Below are 2,333 nucleotides of genomic sequence, written 5' to 3'. Positions count from 1 at the left end.
TCTGCACAAACGCATAATACCCTCCCCACTATGGTGGTGTAGGGTATAAAAATACACAAAACCCCAAAAAAAAAAATAAAAATATCAATATGGATTTTTGTTTTGTTTGTGTTTTTGTATTTGGTTTTTATTATTTTTGTGGTAAAAGCGTCAAAGATCCATAAGAAATTGTTTTTACTTTCATTTTTTTTATACATTTTTTCTCCATCATTATTATCCGCTTGATCTGTTGTTGTTTTCTTCAGCGATTGTTTTGTTTAGTGCATAATTTTTATTGTTGTTTTCTTTTGGCTTAAAAGAAAGAAACAAAAACCTATAAAAGGCCAAAACATATCAATGTATATGCTCAGTTAAATCATTTAAACTGTGGGAGTAAAAAGAAGGAATTACCTTCTGCCAACAAATCGCCACCAATCACAAAAATGAGTTGCAAATTATTCCTAGTATTGTGTGCCGTCATCTGTATTGCCGGTTCTTTGGAGGCGGCCTCTTTAAGAGGAGCAGCTGCCGAAGAGAACACGGATGCAGTAGTACATAAATTGGATTATGAAGGTGTAGAGGCAAATATAAGGAGTGCTCGTCAGGCCTATCCTCAAGATGATTCGGGTGAAGATTCCGATGAGGATGATGAGGAAGAGGATGCTGAGGCACAACATCTGAATGCCATTAGACGTCAACAGGCTTATGAGCAATCGGTCGCCGACTCACAAGAGGGCAGTGATGAAGATGACGATGATGATACTGAGGGAGATGATGATGATGATTTTTATGGTCGCAGACTGAGACGTGATGTTTCAGAGGCTGTTAGCCATAATGAAATTGAGGAAGACTCTAAACCCTCCGAAAACTCTGAGGATAAAGAAAAACAACCAGCTGAAGAATCTACCGAAACAGCTGCTGCCGCACCCGCTGCCACCCCCTCAGGTTCTTCTAATACCTCTGTTTTAATCATGATTCGTGATGCCATCAAGAAAGTCACCGATCTACCCAATACCCAGCAAGTAGCCACCAGTGCCCAACAATATTTCCAATTATTCGAACATTTCCTACAACAAACCATTGAACAAGTCATTGGTGATGATGATGATGAGGATGAAGCTGAATCTACCACAATTGCTGCGGAAGCTGAAAAAGAAACCGAATCAGAATCAACATCAGCCGATAAAGTAACCGAAAATAGTACTGATAAAACGCCTGCAAGTGAAACCAGTGATAAGGAATCATCGGCCGAACATGTTGAAGTACCACAGCCCGAAAAATTGACCGAGGCTGCCAACGAAATCAAAGCTTAAGTAGTCATTTTGTAAATTGTTATAAATACTTACATACATACTTATTATTAATTAGTTAGTACAATTTATTTATTGAAATTATTTATTATTTATTTATAAAGATAAAAACATATTAAAACAAAAAACAAATTAACGAAATTTAATTGTAGTTTCATTGATTTAAAAGCTCTTTTAATAGGGCAAAAAACAGCATAAATAACAAACTATATTACGACTCATGGTGTGATTTTAAGTTTAAGACGTGACAAACATCAATTAGGTTTAGTCAGATCCAACACTCTTGAACAGATTGGTTAATTGTGATAGCATGGTTCACGGCTCAAGCAGAGACCCCCACGAAACTCGTTTAAATTCAAAGTGCGATAGGTTGGACTGTTTACGGAAGGCATTGGCGATCGTTTCTTCACCAACACTAGGCAATGTGTCTAAGATTAAGTACCTTTCTCGAATGCCTAACCTCACGGTGTTCTTAACACTGGATAGAATCGATGCGTCTTTCATCGCCATTCACACAATTTGCAACTTTTCACATATTGACTGCACAGATCAATATGCAAGCTCCTTTCTCGAGAGCTCAGGCTATCTAATCCCTCGTCTCTTGCTAGCCTATCAGCAAAGCCCAGGACCATTTTCAAAGCAGTAACATCCGATCTGGTAAACCAGTCGAATATGTGATCTCTAACTTCAAAGGCTCCCAGCCGATAAGTCAAAGTGTGCGGTCCAACCCCACACACTGTAAACCTCGACCAAGAACCAAGCCCAACGATCAGTATATCACGAATGTATCTGCTAGTTTTAATGGCTGTGTTGAATTCCGTCACAGTAATTAGTAAGACCCCTTTCACACTAGGCAATTTAGTTGCGCAAGTCTCTTGTGTTTGTAGATGGCAGAGGTAATGTCGGGTTAAGGAGAAGAAAATTTTAAATGCTGTTTTGTTGTTGGGCAAGAGACTTGCGCAACTAAATTGCCTAGTGTGAAAGGGGTCTAAGATACAATTTATTGTCCGAAATTTGCCACTAGCACAAACGTCAGCCATTAAA

The 2,333-nt window shown here is 38.6% G+C and overlaps 1 protein-coding gene across 1 annotated transcript; it reads left to right on the top strand.

The window, feature by feature from the left end:
* Positions 1–365: 365 nt before the first annotated feature.
* On the top strand, positions 366–1,430 carry LOC135963053 (nucleolin-like). Its single transcript, XM_065514832.1, has one exon. The coding sequence runs from the start codon at positions 423–425 to the stop codon at positions 1,290–1,292; it is 870 nt and encodes a 289-aa protein (XP_065370904.1). The 5' UTR covers positions 366–422; the 3' UTR covers positions 1,293–1,430.
* The last annotated feature ends 903 nt before the right edge of the window (positions 1,431–2,333 follow it).

This window comes from Calliphora vicina, unplaced genomic scaffold (genome assembly GCF_958450345.1).
Source record: "Calliphora vicina unplaced genomic scaffold, idCalVici1.1 scaffold_75, whole genome shotgun sequence".
Classification (NCBI taxonomy): domain Eukaryota; kingdom Metazoa; phylum Arthropoda; class Insecta; order Diptera; family Calliphoridae; genus Calliphora; species Calliphora vicina.
The sequence above is the reverse complement of the archived record's forward strand: the minus strand, read 5'-3'. Positions and strand labels throughout refer to the sequence as shown.

Excerpts from the sequence above, each read along its gene's own strand:
- LOC135963053 (XM_065514832.1), top strand. The coding sequence starts at position 423 with ATGAGTTGCAAATTATTCCTAGTATTGTGTGCCGTCATCTGTATTGCC.